The following is a 25,461-nucleotide window of genomic DNA, read 5'->3' as shown; positions in this document are numbered from 1 at the left end:
TCATGATTACAACATTTTTTCATTTTATTTTGTAAATTAATTTCACTTCCCTTTCATTTCCAATACTTGCAACCAGACAGAGCCCTCACATCTCAAGAACCTACATTTACTTCTTTGGTAGATATATAGAGCCTTTAGTTTATTCTCTGCAACATAAACTAGCAGTCTAGCAACAACTTTCCTAAACAGCTATTCAGGGAAAAAAATGTGTTACACAAACATCAAAATTTACTAGGCAACTTGGACATCACCCAAATTTTGCTAAGCCATAATTGTTTGCACCCAGATCCTCTCTCAAAATCAATTCATTCTTTTTGCTCAATTGGTCTTTACTATTTTATAGTTTACACTATTAATCCAACATGTCTGGCTGAGCACAAAAGTTGGTATCTAAAAGGTACATCTGATTACCTTGAACCCAATATTGGGGCGGACTCAAATCTGTGACCACCTGGATTTGAAGATTGATAGTCTATTGGAATTCCCCTTTGCAGTAATGAGAACTTTCAAAAATGGACTCTTCCCAAATCATGAAATAGCTCAACAAACAGCCTTCCATAGATTTTTTTGGAGCACATTATTTCCGGGATGAAGATCAAAACAGTACCTGGTAGTTCTCCCAGGTTCAACGTAAGATTATACAGATTTCAAAACCTCTCCGAGAACTAGTCCCCACTGAGTCCAATGGGTACCACCCTGCACCATAAACTCAATCAATAAAGGTTCAAAGATGCATGAATTTTTCTAAATAATGCATAAAAGTTATACATAGGGCTGCACTTGAGCTGGCTGGCCAAAGCATGTGATGAATCAGGTAGGGCTGAACAAGGGCAAGCAAGATGGACATGAATTGTACAACGCCAGTTCAAATGTAATTCTCTCTTCTTTATTTTCCCCTCTTTCTTTCTTTTCCCATCAGGAGTAGATAATCATGTGATTTTGTGCATGTGTTTTTTCAGGATATATGTCTATTAATAATACCGAAAATATGAAGTGCATAAAAACATTGTATAACACAATCTATATAAGAATTAAATATATTTTCTACTAGACAAAACAATACAATATAGGACAATGTCCATTACATGGCCTTGTACAGCCACCTTGCCTTCACAGTCAACTTTTTTGAGCCATGTAGATGGTAGACCTGGTCAACCATTGGGCAATATGCCCCTTGGATTTTAGCCACATCTGCTGCAGTTGCATGGCTGGACCAGTCTGCCCCATGATCTAGATCCCTTCACTGGGCTACAATACCGCAGGAGGAAGAAGCACCAGCACCAGGACCAGCAGCTGGTCCAACCGAGCCTGGTTTAGGTTGGCCCAGCTCAGCCCTTTTAGAAGATCCAAGTTGAAGATAAAAAATGTCCTCTATTTTGTCTTATTGAGAAACCGAACAGAGCTCAGTTGAGGTTGAAACTAGGGTCGAGTGGGGTTCCTGGAAGGCCCAATAAAACCCTGGAATGACAGCTTCAACAGGTCATAAGTTGAGGAGACCTCACCACAATAAATAGCTGGGCTCAGATGGAGATTTCTGGAGATTTCTGGTTGCAGCAGCAGCAGGTCTCAGATGGCCTCAACTCCTTGATCGAGTAGTCCTTTCAGATGGCTGAATAAACCCAGAAAAGGGCTACAACAGCTGAGTATCGAATGGTGTTGTAATATGGGCACAAGGGTATAATGGTCCAGTAGGGTTTTGTCTATGTTGCCCTAAGGGTATTATTGTAATCTTGTATCTCATCATAATATTATAAATTGAGAGAGCCTGTGTCTCAATGACACAAGTTCAATTCCCCAAATATTCCATCATGGCATCAAAGCTAGGGAGGAAAATCATCAAGCTCCCGCTGGCTCTCTCCTTCTCTCCTCTTTCTCACCTAACACCACCGCCGCCGCCAACTCTCTCTCTCTCTCTAGCCTAACACCACCACCACCGCTACACTTCTGCCTCCTCTCTCTCTCTCTCGCGGAAGCAGCCCCACACCACCACCTTCCCTCCGCCTTCTTCTTCCTCTCGCGACAGCCCTCCATCACCACCACTTTCTCCGCCTCCTCTTCTCGACTCCTTTTACCGCCGCCTTGCTTTCTCGTTTTCTTCTCCCTTGGTGGTGAGGTGTTTCTCCCACCAAGGGTTCTTCTTTGCTCTTCCTATGATCTAGATGGTCTTCTAGTTTTGTGAAGACTTTATGCGGTGATTTTTTCCCTATTTTTTGAGCACATCAACCATTATGTTGGATCAAGACGAGTCTACCATAACCACTGGATAGGGAGTAGTCCAGCAGCGTGAAGTCAAGCTTGATGGCAGTAATTATCTGATGTGGTCAAGGTCTTGTTCTCTGGCTGTAGGTTCTCGTGGTCTTAAGGGACATCTCACTGGAACCACTATGAAGCCCTTTGTTGATGGTCCTGCTCTCACCAAAATGGGAAACCGGTAAATGCTTGGTCATGTCTTATCTTCTTCAATCCATTGATCCCAACATTGCACAAGCCTACCTTCTCCTTGATTTTGCTGCTGCTATATGGAGAGTTGCAAAGGCCTACTTTTTCTCAGGTGGGCAATGATACCCAATGCTATGATATTCGACGCAAGATTCATAACTTGCAACAGAAGGATCTCTCCGTTTCCAAGTATTACAACACCATGTGTGGTTATTGGAAAACCTTGGACTTTTATTGAAAATTCTCTACTACTTGTGAGATAGACATTGTTGCCTTTCGCAAATAGGAAGACAAGTTACGAGTCTATGATTTTTTAGTAGGGCTTCACATGGAGTTTGATCAGATTCGGGCTCATGTGCTCAATCGTGATCCCTTTCCCTCTCTTGAGCAGGCAGATGCTATTGTAGCTTCTGAAGATAGCCGTCGTAGTGCTATGGTTCACACCATTCCCGTGGAAAAATCTGCCCTTTACACCTCTGGCAATTCTTCCCGTGGGACTATTACTCCGGGATCTTCTACATGTGGGACAGATGGATCATCTTCTGACAAGCCTCCTTTGAAATGTGAGTACTGTGGGAAGGAGAGGCATACTCGGGATCGATGCTGGAAGTTACATAGTAAACCTCCTTCCACTCGTGGTCGTGGTAAGGGACATACTACAGCTACTGCCCATCTCTTGGCTACTGATGAACCCATTGGGGATGCCCCCTCTCTTCTGATGAGCTTCATCACCTTCGTCGCTTTATGACCCGATTGGAGACTACTTCTTGAGCTTCTCCCAGTGCCAGTGCTGCCTCTGCTGCTGTTCTTCCTGTGCCACCTACCCATGATTCCTCGGGTATTTTTTCGGTGGCCAGTGTTTCTCGGATGGTTTTCCTGATTCTTGGATAATTGATTCCGGAGCCACTAACCACATGACCAGCTCACCCTCCAATTTTTCTCAATATTCTCCATTGTCAAATACTTACCGAGTTCGTGTAGCTGATGGATCCCTGTCCTCTGTTTCAGGAACAGGGTCTATTACATGTTCTAATATTTCTCTTTCTTCAGTTCTCCAAAAACCTAAATTTTCGACTAATCTCTTGTCTATTAGTAGTAGCCTTACTCGGGTTTTAAACTGCAAAGTAACTTTCTATACTTCTCATTGTGTGTTTCAGGACCTGAACACAGGAAGTAATATTGGCTATGGTAGGATGACTGGTGGTCTTTATCTGCTGGACAGTTCTTTTGCATTATCTATTGTGGCTTCTCTCCCTGATGCATCTACCCGTGCCTTGTCTAAGCTTCACATGTGATCGACATTTGGGCCATCCTCCCTTAGGAGTTTTACCTAAGCTTTTTCCTTCTTTATTGAAATAATGTAATCCAGACAGATTTATTTGTGATGCTTGCACTTTGGCAAAGCAAACTAGACATTCATTTCCTAGTTCTGATAATCGAAGTTTGATTCCTTTTTGTGTTATTCATTATTTCATTCTGATGTATGGGACCCTGCCGTTGTGTGTCTGTTTCTGGATTTCACTGGTTTGTGACATTTATTGATTGCTTTAGTCGCACTACTTGGGTGTATGTGCTCCATCCAAAAGGTGATGTCTCTCATTGTTTCAAGACCTTCCATAAGATGGTGCAAACCCAGTTTGATGTCAAGAAAAAATCCTTCACAGATAATGGGTGGGAATACATGGTTAGTAATCTTCAATCCTATCTTTCTAATGAAGGGATTATACACCAGACCAGTTGTGTTGATAATCCTGCCCAGAATGGCCTTGCAGAGTGAAAGAACTGACATCTGTTGGAAGTGATTCGATCCTTGATGTTTGCTATGAATGTTCCCCCACGTTTTTGGGCTGATGCAGTGTTGGTGGCTGCTTATCTGATTAATCGGTTGCCATCTCGTATGTTAGATGATCGCTGCCCTCTTGATCTTTTTATGGGATCTTCCTCATTTGTTGTTCCTCCAAAGGTGTTTGGATGTGTGGCCTTTGCTTGCAATCAGCATCTACATGGTAAGCCTGATCCAAGGGCATTAAATGTATTTTCTTGGGCTACTCTACTACATAGAAAGGTTACAAGTGCTACCATCCTCCTTCCCATCGGTTGTTTGTTACCATGGATGTGACTCTTTAAGAGGCTATCCCATACTATACTACACCTCTTCAGGGGGAGTCTTTAGGTGAAGAGGTGCCATTTGTGATTACCCCATGGAAGTGCCTACGATGGAAGATGATGTTGAAATTTCTGATGGCATTACTAGTCAAGAGCAGCAACAAAGAGTAGAAGAAGAACCTGCTCCTTTCCAGCCCACGGTTTAAGGAGAGCCACCTCAGCCAACGGTTCAGGGGGAGCCACCTCAGCCCACGGTTCAGGGGAAGCCATCTCAGCCCAAGGTTCTTTCTCCATTAAAGGTGTTTGTTCGTACTAAGAAGAAAAATAAGGAGCAGAACACTAAGACCACCACCATCTCTCCTCACCAATCGGACTCCCCAAATTCAGGTCATTCACTTGTTCCAAGTGTGCCTAGTAAGTCCATTTCTCCTAGTGATCCGTCTCTTAATTTACCCATTGCTGTTAGAAAACCAAAGAGATCTTGCACTCAACATCCTATTTCTAATGTTGTGTCCTATGACTCTTTGTCTCCTTCCTTTCTTGCCTTTATTTCTTCTCTGTGTCTGTTTCTATCCCTAACATGTGGCAGGAAGCACTGGCTCATTTGAAGTGGAAAGTGACTATGAATGAAGAAATGCAAGCTCTTGGGAAAAATAATACATGGACTCTAGTTCCTCTTCCTTCAGGGAAGAAAGTAGTAGGGTGCAAATGGGTGTTTGTTGTGAAACACAAAGCTGATGGGACTGTAGATAGAAACAAAGCCCGGCTGGTTGCTAGAGGATTTACCCAAACTTATGGGATTGACTACCAGGAGACATTTGCACCAGTAGCCAAGATGAACGCTGTGAATCAAGGATGGGACCTTCACCAACTTGATGTAAAAAATGCATTCTTGCATGGTGAACTAGAAGAAGAGGTCTATATGGATATCCCTCTAGGCTTTAAATCTCAGCAGACTCAGGGAAAGGTATGCAAACTTAATCGTGCCTTGTATGGCTTGAAAAAATCTCCCAAGACGTGGTTTGGAAAGTTCCATAAAGCAATGGTGTCAATCGGATTCAAGTAAAGCAATGTAGATCACACTCTCTTCATCAAGAGAACTCCTACACATGTCACTATTTTGATTGTTTATGTCGATGACATCATTATCACTTGGGAAAATTGAGATATTTCCTGGGTATAGAAGTGGCACATTCTGCAAAGGGTATTTCTCTCTCACAAAGAAAATACACCATTGATCTGTTGACTGATACAGGAATGTTGGGCTGCAAGCCGGTTGACACCCCTGTAGAGCCCAACTCTCATCTTTGAAGCAAGGAAGGAGAACCGGTTGACAAGACCAGCTATCAGAGACTTGTTGGGAGACTCATTTATTTGGCTCATACACGCCCAAACATTGCTTTTGCTATAAGTATGGTGAGTCAATATCTGCAGGATCCCCATTCAACTCATTTGGATGCAGTGTATCGGATTTTGCGCTATTTAAAGGCTGTCCCTGGAAAAAGGTGTTCTCATTTCATCCCACAATCAACTTCGCATTGAGTCATATACAGATGCTGATTGGGCAGGCTGTCCTGCTGATAGGAGATCTACCTCTGGCTACTGCACCTATGTTGGTGGCAACCTTATCACTTGGAGGAGTAAGAAACAGTCTGTTGTGGCTCATTCTAATGCCGAAGCAGAATTTAGGCCATGGCCCATGGCATTTGTGAATTACTTTGGTTGAAGGGCTTACTTCAGGATCTTGGAGTGTCACCTGAATTGCCTACGCGTCTCTACTCAGATAGTAAGTCTGCGATCAACATTGCTCATAACCCAGTTCAACATGAACGCACCAAACATGTGGAGATTGATCGTCACTTCATCAAGGAAAAACTCGAATAGGGTCTTGTTTGTATTTCCATTGTTCCTTCAGGGGATCAGTTGGCTGATGTTCTTACTAAGGGTTTGCCTGATAAAAACTTTGTTTCAGTTGTCAGCAAGTTGGACATGGTTGATATTGATGCACCAACTTAAAGGGGAGTGTTATAATATGGGTACAAGGGTATAATGGTCTAGTATGGTTTTGTCTGTGTTGCCCTAAGGGTATTATTGTAATCTTGTATCTCATCATAATATTATAAATTGAGAGAGCCTGTGTCTCATTGACACAAGTTCAATTCCCCAAATATTCCATCAAATGGAAATCTAACAACAGACCAAAACCTTAACAGGAAGGTGGATCGATCTGGGCAGCAGGCCTGTCTCTTGTCTTCAAAGTTCAAACTATGGTTGATGTTGGGCTAGTCATGAGAGCTTTCACAGGACTGAAACAATAACTCAACTCATAGTAGAAGCAAGGGAAGTAAAGAAGAAGATGATAGGGTATGGAGAAATTGACGGAGGAAGTTGTGGGTGGGATAGGCTATCTCCACCTTGGGCCTCTCACCCACAACTATCTTACCTGTTGAAACAAAGATCTCTCTCAGATCTCAAGCAAGCAACTGCAATTTCATTGATTTCAACTGTTAACATTACAACTGATGGCCCCTTTATATAGATTGGCTAGGCTTCTCAAAAATAGAAAGTTGAAAAAATAAGCTTACAACCAAAAGGGAAATAGCACAAAATTAGAAAGTACTCAAAATAGGAAACTACTTCCCTAACAAGGACCTACTAAAACAAAGACTTACTAAAACTAACTTGCTGAGCATTCAACATGGCAAATAAAAATAGAAGTAAATCAGCCTCCTAGAAGCTGTAGTTGATCTCCCCTCCTTGCTTCTGATTTGGTTTCTTAATAAGACAAAACAGATGACAGATTTGATCTTCAACTTGGGTCTTCTAAAAGGGCTGAGCTGGCCCAACCTAAACCAGCCTCGGATGGACCAGCTGCTGGTCCTGGTGCTGGTGCCCAGTGAAGGGATCTACGCCATCCAGGCTGGAAAGCTAGGCGGCTGAGAAGAATCAGGCCCAAACCTGGGTTGTAGTACAGTAGGGATAGTTATGAGTTTATTTAAGTATTGGGGTTATTTTGTAGTTTCATTTTATTATTATTATTAGTTATCGTAGTAGGATTTAGGAAGTTGAGTAAAGTTCAAATTCTGTTTGCAAATTATGACTAGGAATTTCTCAGTTTAAGTCTCTTTCTGTGATGTAAGCTATAAATTATTCAATTCTCAGATTCAAATGGGGAAAAAAAATGAACTTGCTGTTACCACGGCTTATTGGAGCCAAGGTTGGTCTGTTTGATCTTTCTTCCAGACCAACTTCTCCTTAGGTTCTTCCTACTCAGGTCAATTTTTTCATATTCTAATCTCCTCATTTTTTTTTCTATCGTCTCTTTTTCCTGTTTCAATTCTTAAAACCTTTTCTACCATACTCTTGTTTCTGGGTGATACCAGCAGCCAAATAGTTAGGGATTTTCTCCCTTGTCTTTCTTTCACCCTGAATTTCCATGTGGTGAACATAATCCTAGGGGCAACCTAACCCCCATAGTTTGGATCTGTCTGACCCTCTCACTTGTGAGAACTGAACCCATCTTTGGGACTGGTTCTGTTCTTACAACCCTTACCAGATTTCAGAGATTGTGCTTGATTTTTTCAGTTCATTATCAGACCCATCGTTGCATGCACTCAAGAGGTTTGTAAGTTAGAGATCTCCTTATTTTCAGATGGATTGGAGATTTTTTGAGAGAGTTCTCTCAATCGATATAGGTATTGATTTACCACAGGACCTTTTTTTTCTTTTAACCCAAATATTACCTGGGACCCGATCCAGCCCCTAGAATCTTATTAATTTCCAAAAATAATAAAAGAATACAAGGGAGGGACATTCCATCTTGCCCCAATCCAAGGAGCAAAATCACTCATACACTCTCAAAACAATTCCTATCCAAACCCATACAGCTTTGAAAAGAGGACCTCAAGCACTATTTTCTGAGAACAGGCAGTCCAGCCTTGTCCTCCCTTAGAATACCCTGTAAAACTCCCATTGGCAGACTACCCTGCTGGAGAGTGATAGAGGACCCAGTATCACAAGCAAGGTTAGCCAACCAATCAGCCGCCCTGTTACTTTCTCGAAAAGCAAAGGATATGTAAGCCCGAGTAGAGGACACTAGAGCCAAGACCTCCTGAAACCAGTACCAACCCTTCCATAAGTTACTCCTCTTGTGGTTAATCATTCTGACAGTGGACGCAGCGTCCGAGTTTACCGTCAAATCAAAAAACTTAACTCCTAGCATAGAAACAAACCGTCCCTTAAGGCCCTTAGCTCTGCAATCGAGTTAGTGCAAGCACCATAAAAGTTGGAGAAAGCTGCCAGGACCACACCATTCGAGTCCCTAATGACTCCTCCACCCCCCCCCCCATAGCCAGGGTTACCCCTACAAGCACCATCCACATTAAGCTTTACTAAGGCGAACGGTGGACACCAATAAACTGGGAGAGGGCGTCTCAGCTTGGGGGTTGGTGCTAAGAGGCCAAACACTGAAGAATTAAACTGTCTCTAGATGACCCCAGTCGACCAACCTTGGAGGGCAACGGAATGTCTTTCACCCAGACTTTAATGCACTCAACTATATAGCCAGCAGAATGCCTTTTTTCCCCATGCCTTCTATTATTTCTCTCCTTCCATAGTTCCCAAACAATCAGAGAAGGCAAGATCCTTGTGATATAAGCACTTAGGCTGTTGCAGCTCGTCGATTCCTGCCAAAGGAAGTCCGACTTCTGGCATCCTGTGAGGGAAGAGTAGCTATGTCAAAAATACTTGAAAAATATCCCTAACCCTTGGAAGCCGTTCCACCAGAAACCAGGCAATGATCAGTAGTCTCCCTCCTTGGACTCCCGCAACAACTGTATTTGGAAACCAGGGGAATACCAACCGACATTAAAGACTCATCTGTAGGGATCTTTCCATTAAGAAGCTACCAAGAAAAAAAGGCCACTTTCAAGGGCAAAGATTGATTCCAGATCCACTTAGCATAGGAGATCACAGGTGACACACACCGCACTTCATTCCAAGCCGACTTAGTTGAGAAACAACCATTACTAGAAGGGGTCCACACCAAACATCATCTCTATCTGAAAGAGAAAAGTTACCAAGAGTAATGTTATTTTTTATTGCTGCTGAATCAATGTGGTCTACAATGTCCTGCCTCCAAGAACCGTCCTCCCCAAACGCATCCTTGACACACAACTCTGTATCAACCAGAAGGTCATTGTCAACAGCGTCAATCAAAGGGCCAGCCCCAGTCCAATTATCAAGTCAGAAAGACATATTGCCAGAGCCAAGCAACCATCTTGATTTGTCCATCAAGAACCCCTTATATGCCAGTGTATTATGCCAAGACTTCGAGCCAAAGCAACATGAATATTTTTAAAAAACTTTGCCCTGAAAAAACCACTCCATAGTGAATGGTCAGAAAGGACCCTTCAAAGGCCCTTTAGCCTGAGAGAGGGGCTAACATCCTCCAGAAGCCTAACCCCTAACCCTCCTTCCTCAAGTGGCATGCAGACCTTCCGCCAACACACCCAGTGTCTGCGTTTTCCCCATTCCGAACTTCCCCAAAGGAAATCAACAAAAATCCCATATAGCCTGCGAATGACTGCTTTAGGCGGATCCAACGTAGCGAGAACATGGATGGGAATAGAAGAGAGAACATGTTTTAAGAGTGTAACACGTCCCCCCGAAGATAAAAGCCTCCCTTTCCAGCCTGCAACCTTGTTCCTTATTTAATCGACAAGACCATCAAAAAAACAAATTTTGAGTCTTCCTGAGTAGAGAGGGGCCCCTAAATAGGTGATTGGGAGCGACTTCCTAGAGAACCCAATAACTGCCCCTACCATACGGGCTCTAGCCAGTGAGACTTTGTCACCCAACATAAAGCAGCTTTTTTGCCTATTGACTAGCTGCTCCGAAAAACCTTCATCTCTGCTTATAAAACCCATTATTTGTTTGAGCGAGCTCTTCAAACCCCTAGTGAAAATAATGGTGTCATCTGCAAATAGGCAATGAGAGATCCCAGGGCATCCTCTCAGAAGCCTGAAATAAGATACATGCTCCTCTACAAACCATAGTTGTCACAGCGTCATGGCGATCCAAATCGGTGGAGGGATGTCTAGTCGATATATTGACATGTCGCCCGCCTTGGCTTTGCCATGGCGATCATGTCGACCATGGCAGAATTGTAATTAAATCCAAAGTTGAATGGCAAACTAGTAGATAAATCAAGATTTATAAGAGCAATGGTAGAATTGGAATTAAATCCAAAGTTGAATGGCAAAGTTGAATGGCAAACTAGTAGATAAATCAAGATTTATAAGAGCAATGGCAGAATTGTAATTAATCTGAAGTTGTAAAGGAGTGGCAGAACTGTAATTTAATGGAGTTAAAGAGAAAACTGAATGGGTTAAACAGAATAGCACTAGAGAATATAAGGGGTTTTATATAAATAATATAAGTTGTCCTTACTTACAATTTTAAAGACTTAATGTCTTCTTCAACCTTGCAATAACACGATAGAAAGAGAGGCAGAGAGGCAGTGAACTGGAGTAGTTCCAGCAGAGGAAACTCCTTATGAAGACGATTCTCCCTGCAATTTCTAGAACAAAATCGTAGCACCAAGGTCTCCCGATCCCAACGAGAAATAGCCCCAAAATTCTACTGGCAACCGAATGGTGAGATCTGAAATCAGATCTGGCGAATGTCTTAGTTGCAGGTTACTAAACCAAGGCTAAAATAGGAGATTTTAGGAAGCAGGGAGTGGGTCTAAGGTTGGGGAAGAAACAAAAAATTAAAGAAGAAGAAATCGATGAGGGAAAGAGAGGCAGGAAGAAGAAATCGAAGAGGGAAAGAGAGACAGGACACCATGGCGTAGGTCGATATGCACAGACCTCCAGCTCCAGGACGCCATGGCGGCGCCATGACAACTATGCTACAAACAGACCTTTAATGCCCCTGCTAAGAACCTCCTCCGCCAAAATAAAAAGAGTAGGAGATAAGGGATCCCCCTGCTTCACTCCCTTGGTAGACTTGAAGAAACCCGACTGGCTGCCCCCCAAAGACTATAGAAAACCAATAGTTCTCCACAATCTTTCTAATTCCAGGCATGCTAAAACCAAATTTGGAGAGGACCAACCAAAGGAACTTCCATTCCAAACGGTCATAGGCCTTTGCCATATCCAGTTTGAGGATCAGGTTGCCCCCCCCGAGTCTTCCTGTTTAAGTCTTGAGCCACCTCTTGGACAATGGAAATATTGTCAAGTATACACCTGCCCTACACAAAAGCACCTTGTTCTTCTGCTACCAAGGAAGGAAGCAGCCCCGCCAGTCTAGAAACAATGATTTTGGCAATAATTTTATAAGAATTACAAAGGATAATTGGCCGAAAATCAGTCATTACCTCAGGGTTATCCTTTTTAGGAATAAGTACCAGATTAGCCGAAGTGAAGCTTCTAGGGACGGTACCACCTTCAAAGAAATCCTTTACAACTGCCCATACATTATTGCATACCACCTCCCAGCAAGCCGTGAAAAAATACCCTGAAAAAACATTTGGGCCTGGCGCACTGTCACATGACAAGGAGAAGATAGCCCCCTTCACCTCCTCCAAAGAGGGTATTAACAGAAGAGAAGAATTCTTAGCTTCAGTCACCACCTTGGGAATCAAAGACAGTAGCTCCTCATCAACCAAACAACCCTGAGAGGGGAGAAATGTCGCACTGCCTCAGCCTGCAACCCATCAAGGTCAGAAATCCAAGCACCATCCCCTCCTTCTATTCTATGAACACCAGCCTGCCTTCTTCTGACATTAACCATGGAATGAAAAAACTTCGTGTTTTGATCCCGCCCCCTTTAACCAATTAACTCTGGACTTTTGCTTCTGGAAAATTTCCTCCTGCAGAAATTTCCTGGCCTCCACTAGAGTCTCCTTGGACTCATCATCAGCACGCTGGTCAAAGTCCATTTCCACCCTGCTAACCGAGTCCTCAGCATCCCTAACCTTCTGGTGTATATTGCCAAACACCTCCTTGTTCCACTTACGGAGAGCACAGCGAAGCCCTTTAAGCTTCATGAACAACATAAAGAGAAGTGAGCCGAACACAGGCTTTTCCCATTGACCCTTAACAAAATCAAGAAAGGCCAGGTGCAGCAACCACATTTGCTGGAATTAAAAGGCTGAGAAGGAATGGTTGCAAGAAATAGAAAAAGAGAGCCCAATAGGCGCATGATCAGAACAGGTTCTATTAAAGTGGGTAACTTCACATTTGGGAAAAGCACCAACCCAAGAAGAATTCACCAGAAACCGATCCAACTTGGCCAAGACCCTTCCTGCACTAGCCTGATTATTCGACCAAGTAAAGATATTACCAACATAACCTGCATCAATAAGTCCACAGCACCGCTCACAAAATTCCCAAACTCCTGCAGAGATATTGAACAAGCAGTTTTGCCACCAGCTTTTTCCAAGGGGGACGCAACAGCATTGAAATCACCCCTCACCGACCATGGCAAAGAGATAGACCTGGAGAAAAGCTCAAGCCTCTCCCACATCTCCCTCCTCTGAACCACCGAGCAAAGCCCATGGACAAAAGTGATAAAAAAAAGTACCAGCACAGGTATCCACACACTCTAGTGTAACAAACTGACGGTGTTCCTCGGCCACTCTAATCTGCAACGAAGCCCTCCAAAACACCCAAATTCTCTCTAAAGTATGCACCGAATCCAAACCAACCCTTCGCAACACCATTCGCGCCTTAGAAACTTGCGCTTTAGGTTTAGCAATAGCAACAACGTCAACGTTATACAGATTTACTAAAGTTTTCAGCCGCCCAGTAGTAGGCTTATTCCCAATACCCAGAGCATTCCAAAATAAGCAACTCATTTGGAACTGTAAAGAGTTGAGTCCACAGTCTCATTGATCTTGTAACACGCCGTAGGGACCCCTTCCTACCTGGTCGCCCTCGCTTAACCTTCTTAATTTTCTTCCTCTTGTACACTTGGGCAGCACTGAAAACCGCAAAACGAGAGGGCAACCACTTCCTTACACGAGGGTCAGCTGGCGACGTTATTCTCCTCACCAATTCTCTCAAAAGTTCTGCGTATCCTCCCTTCAATAGAAGCATTAAAAACCTTAAAGCTCTCCAGCAAAGCCTCAGGGCCCAAGAGCGTGACAGCCGTACCTGACACATGAAAATCATCTTTAGTCCCAAGGGGCCCAGCCTTGTCTTTAAAATAAGGTAACGATAGACCACTCACAGACTGCGAACAGTCTCCTTCCAAACCGTAGCCAGCGGCAACCTCAATGTCCCCTTCATCCAACGACTCCAACCTCAAAAACTCAGGCGCATCCAGCAATAAATCCTTGCTCTTGACGACACCTACATTCTCGGTTTCTCAGACTCCCACCGCCACGCAAGGGATTTCCCCCTCTACCAAGGGATGAGGAGCAACCTCAGCACCTGCCTTCTCCAACGCTACTAGGTCCCCTTCCTCACGGACTACACCCTCATTCCAGAGGCCAAAGCTTCAGTAGGAATATTAGCGCTCGGACCCTCACCTACGACCAACAAAGTGCGAGTAGCAGCAACCTGCTGCACAACAGGCCACCGCAGGTTTTTCCTATCCAGGCGCACCTGCACACCCTCCAGCGCCACCACGCGAAGAGCCCTCTCCCTTAGGGATAATGGCACCGTCACTAGTTCTGTCCCCCTCCCCAGCACCTATAGCCGCAATTCCTGTACAGTAGTTTCCTTTCACACCATTCAAACTGGCAGAATCTTGATAGCAACGGCAGATTTCCTCTTAGAGAATTTCTACAAGACTCCTTAGGGTATCCAATCTTCGAGCAAACCTCACAATAAGAGGGAAGTCTCTCTCATAGACGACTTTCAGGTGAAAGCCATCCAAACCACAACCAATCCACACCTTCATCGGAAGCGAGGCTCTTAGATCCACCTCAATGCAAACACGGGCCGCCATAGTTCGAGTGCAGTTGGCCGTTGCATCATCCACCTTCAGGACCCTTCCAATTGTCCCAGCAATTGACACCAAAACATTCCCCTGATAGAAATTTACAGGCAGCCCTATCAAGGAAACCCAAATTGGCGCAAAAGGAGATTCCCAGCTTGAAACAATTTCAGAAGTCCATTTCATAAGCCGCAAAAGGAAACCCTGGACGTGAACTTGTTCTTTCAACCAGACCTTGACAAAATCTGCCTGAATAGAGAAACGAAGGAGCACATGTCTAGGGTCTAACATCGAAACGATAACAACCCCTTCCAGGAACAGAGATTTATGTAGATCCTTGATCAAGAATAGAGAAGGTTTCCCATAACTGCACTTGGCAATCAGCACAATAGAGAAAGCCCTCTCAAACAACTCCACCTCCTCCCTGGAGAAAATAACCACAGGCTCCTCAAAAAAATATGACGGTTTCTTAATCTCCAATTTGACAGGTGGTGTGGCCAGCGACTTAGACACCACGGCGGCAAAGGAAACAGCTACAACCCCACTAGCAACAACCCCTGGACGAGGATCAGGGGGGCGTTCCTCCCGAGGAGGAGGAATCGCCATAACCTAATCCCCATATGAAGAAAAAACTAACGTGCGCCCTGAAAAATGATCGAAGAGCTACCACATGACCTGTTTTAATGTAAGGAAGATGAACATTAATTCTTCTGCCAAATTAACTGATATTTGCTATAAAAAAAAACCCTGCCGTTCTGAGTTCTTTTATATTTCACTCACTGCTAATATTTAAATTCAGAAAAGCCCCTTGCTAAACTTAATTTTATGTCCCAAAATTCTATTTATCTTACTCAAAAATGTCCAAAATTAGTCTCAAATTTACAAATTTTCTGGGCTCATAGGGGCCGAAATTAGGGTTTCAGAACCCTAGGTCACATTAAGTGGTAATAGAGCTGAAGTTCTTGGGGCTATTCTGACCATGACAAGACTCTCACATCACCATTCCTAAGCTCCGCAAGTTGTACAAGGACTTACTAGAAACCCAGCAGAGAACGGAAGTTAGGCTTAAGAGGATTATGGAAGGCACAAGTTAATTGTAGATATAGAATAGAGCTCAAAGCTTGGATGTTTTTACCTTTGTAAGGCGAAACGACAAGCGAGATGATGCAGGGTCATCTACACCAGCTACCAAGCTGGGTACTTTACAGCTTATGGATTCACCTCTGACACCACCACCAGAGTCTGCTATTCTCCAGGACATCACACAATAGTTCTCAGACAAAGATTATGGTGACAAAGTTGATGTTTCAGAATTCAACAGCAGGAAGGGACCGAAGCTTTCTTTGACTGGTTGACTAAATTCGAGAGGATTATCGCCTACAAATCCTTTCCAAATGACACGTGTGAGCTTATCCTCACCAAATTCACTGGGTATGTATATTCTTGGTGGGATGATGTGCTACATTCGAGAATTTATCAGGCGGCTTGGACCCATCACGAATTGGGAGGTGATGATGCAAATATTGAACAAAAAATCCATTCCTCGTTACTAATGAGAAGGTGTTGTTCCACAAGATGATCAACTTCCATCAAGGCAGTAAAAATGTGGATACTACCTAAACCATGGAATTCCACAAGTTGTCTTCTAGATGCAGACTTCAGGAGACAAATTAACAATGCGTATTGAGATATATCGGTGGGCTAAACACAGAGATCTTATAAGAGCTTGCTAATGGGGATTTCAGATGTCGATACGGCAGCTGCATATGCTAAGACAGCAGAAGAAAAGTACAATACTTAAAGCATACTACTGAAAAAGGAAAATTGAGACTCACATAGTGGATGAAAAAAAATCTCAAGTTCTCCAAGGGTAATGAGGGGCTAAAACATTGTTTGTCACAATTGTGGCGAGAAAGATCACTTCGGCACCAAGTGTCCCAACAAGACCCGTTCTCTGACAATAGTCGAGAAGTTGTTGGCTAATACAGACAACAAAGACGAAGTACTGTTAACAGGAAAGAATAGAGCTCAATGCTTGGATGTTTTAATGAACATCCAAGCCCCTTTATTTATTATAGAATAGGGGAGAGAAAAATTACAGAATTGACCCAACACTTCGCCGTCACTGTTTACCGATACTATTCACATGAACAGTGTCCCAGCCCTAATTACAATTCTACCTTTGCTCAAAATACTCCCACTCAAGTTGGAGCATAAATATCAAACACGCCCAACTTGACTAAAATAGGATGAAAGACTTTCCCACTCAACCCTTTAGTGAACACATTAGCCAGTTGATCAGCAGACTTCACAAAAGGAACACAGATCAGTCCTTCCAGCTTCTCTTTGATGAAATGCCTATCAACCTCCACATGCTTGGTACGATCATGCTGAACCGGATTGTGAGCAATGCTAATGGCAGCCTTGGTGTTACAATACAACATCATAGGGAGACAGACAGGAACACCAAGATCATGTCATAAACCTTTATGCCATAACAGCTCACAAATGCCTTGTGCCATAGTACGAAATTCTGCTTCAGCACTGGACCTTACTATCACGTTCTGTTTCTTGCTACGCCAAGTGACAAGATTTCCACCTACAAAGGAGCAATAACCAGATATGGACTTTCTATCAGAAGATCCAGCCTAATCAGCATCAGTATACACTTCAACTCGTAGATGGTCATGAGGAGATAAGAGAATTCCTTTTCCCCGGGCTGAGTTCAAATAACGAAGAATATGAAGAACAACATCCATATAAGAGGAATAAGGATCATGCATGAACTGACTTACCAAACTCACGGCAATGGCTATGTCTGGTTGTGTGTGAGAGAGGTAAATAAGTATCCCTACCAGCTGCTGGTAACGACCTTTGTCAACGGTTCACCCTCTTTTCCTAGAGTCTTGTAGTAGCCTCCATAGGTGTATCAGTAGGGTGACACCCTAACATGCCAGTCTCAGATAATAGATCTAGGATATACTTCCTTTGAGAAAGAAAGATACCCTTTGAAGATCGTGCAACCTCTATCCCTGGAAAATACTTCAGCTTTCCCAGATCCTTTATTTCAAATTCACGGCCAAAGAAAGTCTCCAACTTGTTGATCTCATCACCTTTATTCCCTGCCACCACAATATCATCCACACAAACTATGAAAATGGTTACTTTATCACCATTCCTTTTGATAAACAGAGTATGGTCAGCATTGCTCTGCTTATATCCCACATAAACCACAGCCTTATGAAATCTTCCAAACCAGGCACGAGGTGATTGTTTTAACCCATATAAAGCACGCTTCAACTTACATATCTTGTTTACTGGTTTTGTCACATGAGAACCTAGGTGGAATGTCCATATATACCTCCTCTTCAAGCTCTCTATAGAAGAAGGCATTCGTCACATCCAACTGCTGTAAATCCTATCCCAGATTTACTGCACAAGATAGTAACACTCTAACAATGTTTAGTTTAGCAACAGGTGCAAAAGTCTCCTGGTAGTCAGTCAATCCCAAATGTCTAAGTGAACCCCTTTGCCACCAACCGTGCCTTGTATCAATCCACAGTGTCATCAACCTTCTGTTTCACTACAAACACCCATTTACATCCAACTAGTCTTTTCCTTGGAGGAAGAACCACATTATCCCATGTATCATTTTCTTGCAAGGCTCTCATTTCTTCCATCATTGCTACCTTCTACTTTCCATCTGCAAGAGCTTCCTGCTAATTCTGGGGAATACAAACAGAAGAAAGGGAAGAAACAAAGGCACGAAAGGATGGAGAAAGGGAATTATATGAAACAACATGAGATATAGGATGCTGATTATAAGTCCTAGTACCTTTGTGACGAGCAATAGGTAACTCAGGAGAAGGGGATTTACCTGGAGTGGGAAGATGATCCGGATCCTGAGTCGGCAACTAAATAGGTATTGGTGCCGTAGTGGATGGAAGCTACTTGTATGTGGAACATCATCTCTGATATGTTTTGAGATTTGAGTCATTAATTCTCTTCTGAAATTCTCCAATGGTTTTCTGGACTGGAGTAAGCTCCCTCTGAATAGGAACTGTGTCATTACAAGTAACCAAGGTCTCCCCCTGTGTGGAATCCTCTTCATTAGATGGTATATGAGGGACAAGAGTAGGTTAGGCTAGATATACACGGGAGCCTCAAGAGGGAGAAGGGCCCCAAGAGTCGACACCTCTTTACTGGAATTCTCCCCCTGAAGAGGTGTAATGGGATAATAGGAAAGGGTTTCATAGAAATGACATCCAAACTCACCATGGTACGTTGGGTGGGTGGATGGTAACATTTATAACCCTTTTGGTAGGGAGAATAACCCAAGAAAATGCATCGAAGGCCACGGGGTTCAAGTTTACTAAGGGGCCGAGTATCCCTAGCATAACAAACATAGCCAAAAACTTTAGGTCGAATTATAAAGGTTGAGGAGCCATTTAAACGGGTAGCAGGGGTACAGGAGTCAAGGACTCGGGTAAGCAGCCTATTAATAAGGTATGCTGCAATAAGAACAGCATCCCCCCAATATTGGGGAAGAACATTACAGGTAAACATAAGTGCTCAAGCCACCTCTAACAGGTGGCAATTTTTTTTGTCAGCCACTCCATTCTAGGCAAGAGTATCCACACAACTGGTCTGGTGGAGGATCCCATGCGCAGTAAGATAGTTTTGGAACTGACCTTCCATATACTCTTTGCCATTGTCACTCCTCAGAATTTTGTGAGTGACATTGTATTGGGTCTGAAACAATTTATGAAAATGCTGAAAACATGATAAAACATCACATTTATTATACATCAAATACACCCAGGTACTCCTAGAGTGGCAATCAATAAAGGAAACAAACCAATGATGGCTAGAAATAGAAGGTTTCCGACTAGGACCCCACACATCAATATGAACCAGATTAAAAAGGGAAAGACTTCTTTTATTAAAAATAGAATAAGTTGAACGAGTCTGTTTGGCCAGAACACAAGCCTCACAAAAAAGGTCATCCTTATTATTGTTAAACGAATGCTGGAAATAAATGAGATAATATTCCTAAACGGGGGTGACCTAATTGATTATGCCATTGTTGAAGTTCAGAAGAGACCAATGAAGTTTGATGAAGGGGAGATGGTGGTGGTGGTGAAGGAGGACGACCATCATTGAGCAAATACAATCCACCATGCACTTTACCCCATCCAATCATTGCTCTAGTTGCCAGATCCTAAAAAACACAGTGGGAAGGAAAAAAAAAATCACTTTATAGTTCAAGTCACAAGTAAGACTACTAATGGACAGAATGTTAGTAGTAAAATTAGGTATACATAAAATAGCGGATAAAGAGATAGACGGAGAGCAACTGATAGAGCCTTTCCCAGAGATAACAGAGAGAACCATCAGCCACCCAAACTTTGTCTTTCCCAAAAGTGGGTAAATAGCGATAAAAGAGGCTAAAGGATCTGATCATGTGATCAGTGACACCAGAGTCTATAATCCAAGGGGCGGAGACTACTGATGCACAATGACCAGCAAACGGACTACCTGAGTGGACAAAATGGGAACCTGAAATGGCGGATTGATTGGTAGGAGTCGATGTAGTAGATGCAGCAGAGGCCTGTAACATACAACGGAACGCCTGAAGTTCATCCTAGGAGAGACTAATGTCAGTAGAAGGAGCCGTGGGAATAGTCTCGGTATGATAGGCTTTGTTTTTCGATTTCCCACGAGCAGCACGCTTGGCCTCAAAATCAGCTGGTTTACCATGAAGCTTCCAGCAAGTGCCTTTGGTGTGATAGGGTTTATTGCAGTGTTCACATCTCACAATCCCTTTAGAAGAATAACTAGGAGCAGTAGGAGCAGCAAATATGGGAGCAGCAGTGGCAGGAGTCTGTAGAGCAGATCGGTCAGTGATTAGAGTATGTAGCATGGCTGCCCTACGATTTTCTTCAGAAAGAACTAAAGCAAAGGACTGCTCTAAGGTAGGGAATGGAACCTTGCCCAAAACCTAAACTCGAATCTAGTCATATTCAACATTTAAACCAGCCAAGAAGTCATAAACCTGAATCTTGTCATGCTTGCAATATGCAGCAATATCGGTTGCATTAGTGGGGTGATAATCGGAGTAGTGGTCCAGATGTTGCCATAGACTACAAAGGACAGCATAATACTTTGAGATGGAAAGGTATTTCTGAGTGGTGTCATGAATCTTCTTGCGGAGTTCATAAACCTGGGAATCGTTTCCAACCTGTCCATAAGTTTCCTTCGCAGCCAGCCAAATCTGAGCAGCAGTTTCGAGTAGCAAATAACCATTGGCCAGATCTGGTTGCATGGAGTTAAGAAAAAAAGACATGACTTGAGAGTCATTGGAGATCCATCGATCCTAAAGAGGACCAGCAATAGATGGTTTCTCAACAGTGCTAGTGCAATGTCTAGTGAGACCACGGCCAGCAATAGTGAGATATGTAGACCTGGACCACATCAGGTAATTAATTCCATCAAGTTTGATGTAGGAAGAAAAGGGATGATACTCTTGTCGTGGCTGTCCATCAAGGCCAGAAGTAACAGTGGAAGTGTCGTCAGACATTAGGGCACAATAGAAGAGAACCAAAAAAACAAAGCTGATGTGGCCAAGAAATAGATCGAGTGCTCCTTAGTTGATGGTGAAACACTCCTCCAAAAATCAGCAGCAACAGAAGCCCATAAACCCTAGATCGATCTTGTCAGGGTTTTGAAAAAAACCCAAAAATTTGGCTGATATCGATGAAGGGAAGAGGCTGAAAAATAGTAGCTTGTCCAAGAAATCCCTGTTGTTCTTAATCTTCTAAGAAAAAAGAGAATTTATCCTCATTGCTAGAGAAGGAAGCAGTCCCCAAGCTGAAGCTTCAAAAATCGCAGGAAGTGGCATAGCTGTTATCGATCTTAAATTAGGTCATCAATGAATGAGGTATTGAGGGGTAGCAACTAGATCCATGGATCACCTCATTAGTGTTGCCCTATAACAATGGAAGAAACCAGAGTAAAAAAGGAGAAAGAGAAAGATCGAGAGAAAAAATTAGGGAGAAAAAATGGGAGAAAGAGAAGAGGGATTTGAACCCACACTCAAACCTGCTCTGATGCCATTTTTTATTTTTTTTTTACCCGAATATTACCTGGGACCCGGACAGCCCCTAGAACTTTATTAAAATCAACATTTGGAAAAAGAATACAAGGGGGGACGTACCACCTAACCCCAACCCAAGGAGAATAACTCTCTGCAAAACACTTGGCCCAAACCCCTACAACCAATAATGAAAGGAAAACAGTCTCTACTTACAGAGAATGGGCAACCCTGCACTTTCCTCCCGAAGAATACACTGAAGCTTCCCCCGTGGCAGGCTGCCCTGATTGAAGACGACAAAAGATCTTGTAGCACAAGCTAAGTTGGCCAGGCAGTCGGTAGCCCTATTACTTTCCCTGTAGGCAAAGTATAAGAGAGGTCGAGTAGAGTGCATCAAAACCACCGTATCCTGGAACCAATACCAACCCCTCCAGAGATTACACCTCTGATGATTAACCATTCTCACCGTGACAGCAGAATCAGAGTTGACCACAAAGTCAGTGAAGCCTAAGTCAAATCACAGCTTCAAGCCATCTCTCAACGCACGCAACTCAGCAACCGAGTTAGTGCATTCTCCATAAAAGTTGGAAAAGGCCGCCAACATCACACCGTCCTTATCCCCGATTACCCCTCCACCCCCTCCAATGCCAGGGTTGCCCTTACAAGCACCATTCACGTTAAGCTTAACCGTGACAAAGGGGGGACACCAATAGACAGGATGCAGACGGTTCACCCTGAGAGGGGGTTCCGATAAGCCCAAACATTGAAGAATTAAAGCTTCTCTATGAGAGGTCGCACTCCTAACCTTGGGGGAATAAGGAAGATTCTTCACCCAAGATTTTATGCTCTCAATAACTTACCCAATACTGTTCACCGACACTGTTCACATGAACGGTGTCACGGCCCTAATTACAATTCTACCCTTTCACGACCCTCATTACAATTCTACCCTTGCTCAAAATACTCCCACTTATTTTAACAAGTACATATTCATGAACATGTTCGTCCTGATCTAGATGATGACTCCGATTAAGGTCTTGATGGCGAGGTTGCAGTTAACTCAGTTACTCTTATTCCATTCTCCAATGGACTAGTAAAGAAGTCTCCCCATTTCAATAGAAAGGTACTCTACTATATGACGAGGATCCTATGATAGTGCATACAATATAGTTGACATAGGAGCGGAAACCAACCTTATCTCTACAGACTTAGTTCGAGCACCTAACCTCCCATGGAAGCAACTTTTCAAGAAAGTTTATGTGTGAGCTTTTTGGTACTAATGCTAGAGAAGATACCCATGCAGTTGTACGAGTTCATATACAGTTTGGGCCGCTTCACTACTAGGTGCCTTGCCTAGTCAGCCACTTAGCACATTATGACATTCTCTTAAGGAGACCATGGCAGCGAAAGGCTGATATTCTCTACAATAGTGCACATAACACCATCATGGTAAAACGAGGGTGAACATATTTGTTGTTGCCTCACACATTGACGGATATGCCTCAACAACAACAATTCTCTCGTCCAGCTATGAACCAGTCTATCACGCATGGAGTTGCAAACTGACCGTCTTCCCTAAGACATGTTCCACCATAGTTGTCACGGCATCTAGGTGGTTCCAGGCGTTGGAGGGGGCTTGGATGCACGGCCTCCAAGGCTACCAAGGTGCCTGGACGCCTAGGCGACACCTTGACAACTATGTGTGCCACCTTAGCATTGAGATCACTACAAAGGAATTTTGGGTTTGCAATCTCACTCAACAAGGTTGAGTTCTTTTGAGAGCAAGAGCACTGATGCCGTTGCATGAATGGACCGGCCTGTCCCAAGCTGGAAACCAATGCAGCAACCAACCTAGATCCTAGATTGGGAATCAAAGATCAAATCGGCTGCTCCATAGACCCAGATTTGAAATATTTTCCTGATAAAACAAGGTTGAAAAAGGCTTGGTGATTTCCTGGTTTCAATAGCCTGCATAGTGGAAAGAAAGAGAGAAGAGAAGTGATAGGGACTGTTATGAGACGATGAACGATACCTGTGAAGTTAAGAGGAAGCCTTTTTGGCTACAAAATTCAAATCCAAATTCTGTATTCTATTCCATTATATAATGGGGAGGTGGTAATATATTTATGAGAAAACAAAAAAAATATATTTTTTTTCTAAATTTAGAACTCTTGGGTAGCTAGTCTAACTTAAATAACAGGGGACTCTAAAAATACTTAACTAATTAAAAATGGTGAAGCCTAACTGCCTAAGTATTCTTGATAACTTAAACTCCACAACTAACCAAAATAGGACTCTTTAATGACTTGGTTAAATCCAACCATACTACCTGATGGAGCGCACTACTATTTAAATATCTATTTTCGTACACTCCTCTACCCCCACTTTTGGGCCTCATAATCCAGCCCATTACAAATAAAACCCAGCAAATTAAAGGCTCATACCCCATAGATATTAAAATATGGCCAATTTTGGACTGGGCCAGCAGTATTTCCCCTTAGTTAAAAAGCAGTATTTCCCCTCAGTTAAAAAACTTACGTTTGACATGTGATTGTAGCTCTTTGTCTACAAATCAAACAAACCTATATAAAGCTGTAACCGCATATCCTTGTCGTGAAACGTGTGAAAAAGAATGAACTTATGATATGGAACAACTTTCGTTGCAATAGGAACTTTCACAAGCTCATTTTCTGCTCTAAGGTACTGAAATTTCCTCGATAGGCTTAGAAGAAACAAGTTCATCTTGTTTAACCCCCCTTCAACTCCTTCTGTGACAACACTGCTGGGGTCACTGACTCACTTCAATCGGCTTTAAAGAGCTATCACGTTGCAACCCTTTCAAGACAATAGTTTGTTTTAGATGAGATGGCTTTAACGTATATAAGTTTCCTGCACTATCAAGAACAACCTTCAGTTCTTCCACCCACGGTTGACCAACCATGATGACATGTTTGAAAGAAGGAAATACATGACATCTAGCACCATCAAAGTAGAAAGAAACTAAAGATTAGATGAAAACATCATCATTAAATTCAACGATGATCTCATATGTCTTTGACAACAACTCTATCACAGACTGCAAGACAAGATTCTCATTATGCCATTTACCATGAATAGGGAAAAGGTCCTTCCATTGGTCAAACAAACTCTAGTCTTGAAAAATAAGTGTCTGTTGATCAGAGATCCATGCCTCCATGTTTTGGTGATGAAATAGCTTGGATGATGATGTTGTGTTTACCAAAATTGTGTGTTACCGTGAAAGGCTATTACAATCTCACAGTACTATGAAGACAGCAAGAATACTTAGAAGAGTGTATTCAAGCTGAAATGGAGCAAAAGAGAAGATCGATGGTTATCTTGAACCTGAACTGAGAGTCCTCAAGTCAAGATGAGAAGAACTTGAGCTTGGAGCATCATGAAGATAGGCATCATCCGTGCATAGGTTTTTGTGTTTATTGCATATGTTTGTAACCTATGTATTGTCGCTAACCTAGATAGTAAATCCCACTAAAAGCCTCTAATGACCTTAATTGGTATACTTTTACTTAGAATGGCTTTCAGAAATCTGGATTAAATCTACCCGACAACAGTCTGCTGAGTGAAGAATGTTTGAAAATCAAAGATAAATATGTATGTCCTTTGTCAGTGGTTGGTCTGATGCAGCCATGCAGGAGAATCTTGGACCGGGCCGACCCAACGGGTGCACCACCTTGGACTGATCCAAACCCAGTTGCCTATCAGACGGAGATGAACCGAGTTCAGTTTGAGTGTTTGGATCTAGTAGGATTTTAGGAATTTATGTTATTTGGGGAAATATTGTTTTTAATTTATTCTACTCTCTTTATTTTAGAAGTTAGCTACTAGGATATTTAGTT

At 42.9% G+C, this 25,461-nt stretch overlaps 1 protein-coding gene across 1 annotated transcript in view; it reads right to left on the bottom strand.

Moving 5' to 3' along the window:
* Positions 1–287: 287 nt before the first annotated feature.
* LOC122648714 (uncharacterized protein YnbB-like) overlaps positions 288–25,461 on the bottom strand; it is a 75,856-nt gene continuing 50,682 nt past the window's right edge. Inside the window, exon 12 of the mRNA XM_043841938.1 lies at positions 288–696. Coding sequence (XP_043697873.1) covers positions 637–696 — 60 coding nt within the window. The 3' untranslated portion in view covers positions 288–636. The remainder of the gene's footprint in view (positions 697–25,461) is intronic.

The sequence above is a fragment of the Telopea speciosissima genome, chromosome 1, assembly GCF_018873765.1.
Source record: "Telopea speciosissima isolate NSW1024214 ecotype Mountain lineage chromosome 1, Tspe_v1, whole genome shotgun sequence".
Classification (NCBI taxonomy): Eukaryota; Viridiplantae; Streptophyta; class Magnoliopsida; order Proteales; family Proteaceae; genus Telopea; species Telopea speciosissima.
The sequence above is the reverse complement of the archived record's forward strand: the minus strand, read 5'-3'. Positions and strand labels throughout refer to the sequence as shown.